This window comes from Macrobrachium rosenbergii, chromosome 14, assembly GCF_040412425.1.
Source record: "Macrobrachium rosenbergii isolate ZJJX-2024 chromosome 14, ASM4041242v1, whole genome shotgun sequence".
Lineage (NCBI taxonomy): Eukaryota > Metazoa > Arthropoda > Malacostraca > Decapoda > Palaemonidae > Macrobrachium > Macrobrachium rosenbergii.
Window position 1 is genome coordinate 29,621,586 of NC_089754.1, and position 3,298 is coordinate 29,624,883.

Genomic DNA, 3,298 nt, shown 5'->3' on the forward strand with positions numbered 1-3,298 from the left:
ATTTGTCAGAGGACGATGTGTTTGACTGAGCCAGGCGGAGGAGGAGAGCTGTCAAAAACATCGACCCCACGTAGAAGTGGGAAAAAGAAGAACATGTGTGTGTATATGTGTATATATATATATATATATATATATATATATATTTATATATATATATATATATATATATATATATATATATATAGATATATATATATATACACACACACACACACACACACATATATATATATATATATATATATATATATATATATATATATATGTGTGTGTGTGTGTGTGTGTGTGTGTGTGTGTGTGTGTGTGTGTTTTATAAAGGCGAAATAATAGCTGAAATGAATCGTAGATAGTTTAAAACTGTTATCGGACAGGCAACATGAATATTCAAAAGCTTTTAATTCAACTGAGGAAGGAGTTCATTTAAAGAGCTGAAAGGAAAGTGTTTTTTAAATCACTAGGTAAAACGAAAATACAGTTCTGTTTATTGGACATTGAATCGTAACTGTCTTTTGCTATTAGAAAAAAATCTTCTCCCACACTTTTATATATGAAGAAAATATAAATACAATTTTCATATTTCTAATTCATTTGAGTACTAATATTTCTAATTAATACGGGAGGAGGAGGGGGCCAGGATTCAGAAAACCCATGACCTGATTTAAATTCCTTCTACCTACGAGAAGTAAATGTATATATGACCTTACCTTTCCAGTGCTTGAGACTGTAGACGAGAATTCCGTACGCTAATTTCTTTTCAGCATCTGTAAAAAAAAGAAAATATGTCCCAGTCATTGAATGTCTTCTAAAACCTGCTTTCATTAAAATTCCTTCTACCTACGGGAAACGAATGCATATGAACTCACCTTCCTCGAATTCCGTACGCTAATTTCTTTTAAGCATCTGTAAAAAAGAAAAAAAAAACATGTCTTGGTCACTGAATGTCTTCTAAAAACCTGGTTTCAACGCCCAAGTTCCAAACGCCGAAAGAACGGGACAGTACTTTTGTCCCGATGCCGTAAAGGAAGACGTCTCTCCCATCCATTAATCTTTTCTGTATAAGATCACTTACTGCTCCTTTTACAGTGTGGAGTGTCTCTCTCCCTACCCCTCCCTCCTCTTACCCCAGATGCTGAGTATCTAGCACCCTCCCCCCAATTGCATCTCTCGCAGCCGCAGCCTCCCTGCTCACCGGGCCGCCAGTGTGGTCCTTGACGTCCTGGAGGGAGGAACGTTACAGCCGTTCTCGTGAGCTTTCTCGACTTGAGGGAGGGAGGTGAAAGCCTCCGATATTTAAATCGCAAATTGTCGTTCTCTCTGGAGTCTATTCTTCGTTTGATCCTTGAGCCTCAGGCAACAGGAAATTAAAACCCTTTCTTTCTGATAAAGAATAAAGAGTAAGGTAAATCATTTCGAAGATGTATGGATCAAAAGTCACGCCAGGTTTGTTAATCATTGTTTTCAGTGCCAGAGAAAAGTCGAATGAGCTGTTTGGTAATTAGAGGAATTAAAGATAAGTGATAATTACGTCTAACTAACGAGACGTTTTAAACTAATGGATGAGAAACGCAGACGGTAACCTCTACGTCACTAAGACCAAAACGTAGACGAAACGGGGAAGGAAATTAAAAAAGATAAAATATATAAAAATGCGGCTATGTGGATTAAAAGTGCCGAAAATGGGATGGGGTATTATCATGGTGCTCATGGCAGCAGCTACCATAGGTGTCCTTGGGACAGAGGAGAGAGAACCGACTCCCATTATCTCCACCAAATACGGCCAACTGCGAGGATTCTTCCAGGAAGTCAGGTCCTACGGCCTCAGGGTAGCCACCTACCTCGGCGTGCCCTACGCCACTCCCCCCGTGGGCGCCAATCGCTTCAGCCCCACCCGCACCCTCTCCCAGTGGGTGGGCGTCCACGAGGCCACCAAATTCGGCCCGGCGTGTCCGCAGAGGCTTCCGGACATCTCCAACGAAACGGCCGCTCTGGGCCGGATGTCCCGTGGGAGGCTTCAGGCTCTGAGGCGGTACTTACCTGCCCTCAAGCACCAGAGCGAGGATTGCCTGTACCTCAATTTGTACGTGCCCGTCGGAGGTAAGGAAGAATGCGGGTACCGAGTTTCCCTACTGTGAGGTTTTGACATCATGGGTAGATTTATCTTTCGTAAATCTGTAGATTTTATGGCTGAATATACTGTAGAAAGACTGAAAAAACCTTCATGAGTAGTCAGTTCTGAGGTTTTTAATTCATTAGTTGAAATAACTTTTTAAACCTATAGATTTTATAGCTGAATGCAATCTAGAAAGATTGAAAAAACATAACATATCATTAGTAAAAATATATTTCTTCAATCTGTAGATTTTACAACTGAATATAATGTAAAAAGACTAAAAAAACTTAGCATAAACTAGAAAAACTGAAAAAACCATCGTTAGTAGAATTGTCTTTCGTAACTGTAGATTTCATAGCTGAATATAATCTAGAAAGATCGGAAAGCTATATCATTAGTAGAATTATATTTAGTAAACCCGCAGATTTTATAACTGATTATTATAATCTATAAAGGCTAATATATATATATATATATATATATATATATATATATATATATATATATATATATATATATATATATATATATATATATAATAATATATATAAAGAAAAAAATAGTCATATATAGAATTATATTTCGTAAATCTGTAGATTTTATGGCTGAATATAATCTAGAAAGATTAAAACCATCACTAGTAGAATTATCTTTAGTAAATCTGTAGATTTTGTAGCAGACTGTAACGTAGAAAGACTAGAAATACCAAAATATAATTTAGAAACACTAGAAAAACATTTTCAGTTAAATTTTATTCTTAAGACCTACATACTTCATAGGTGAGAATAATCTAGAAAGATTAAGAAGCCCATCATAAGTAGAATGACATTTCTTAAATCCGTAGATTTTAAAGCTGAATATAGCGTAGAAAGACTTAAAAAACCATGATATCATCTACAGAAAGACTAGAAAATCATCTTCAGTAGATTTATTTTGCGTAAATCTGCATATTTTATGGCTGAATATGATCGAGAAAGACTAAAAATCCATCACTAGTTGCCACTCCTGAGGTTTTTCCATTGTTAGTTGAAATCATTTTTCAAAACCTATAGATTTCATAGCTCAATTTCATCTAGAAAGACTATAAAACCATAATATAATCTAGAAAGACTGAGAAGACCATCATCAATAGAATTATATTCTTAAAAATTCTGCAGATTTTATAGCTGAATATAACCTAGAAAGTAA

The 3,298-nt window shown here is 36.0% G+C and overlaps 1 protein-coding gene across 1 annotated transcript in view; it reads left to right on the forward strand.

Moving 5' to 3' along the window:
* Positions 1-1,195: 1,195 nt before the first annotated feature.
* LOC136845850 (neuroligin-4, X-linked-like) overlaps positions 1,196-3,298 on the forward strand; it is a 97,812-nt gene continuing 95,709 nt past the window's right edge. The window contains exon 1 of the mRNA XM_067116255.1: positions 1,196-2,094. Coding sequence (XP_066972356.1) covers positions 1,647-2,094 — 448 coding nt within the window. The 5' untranslated portion in view covers positions 1,196-1,646. The remainder of the gene's footprint in view (positions 2,095-3,298) is intronic.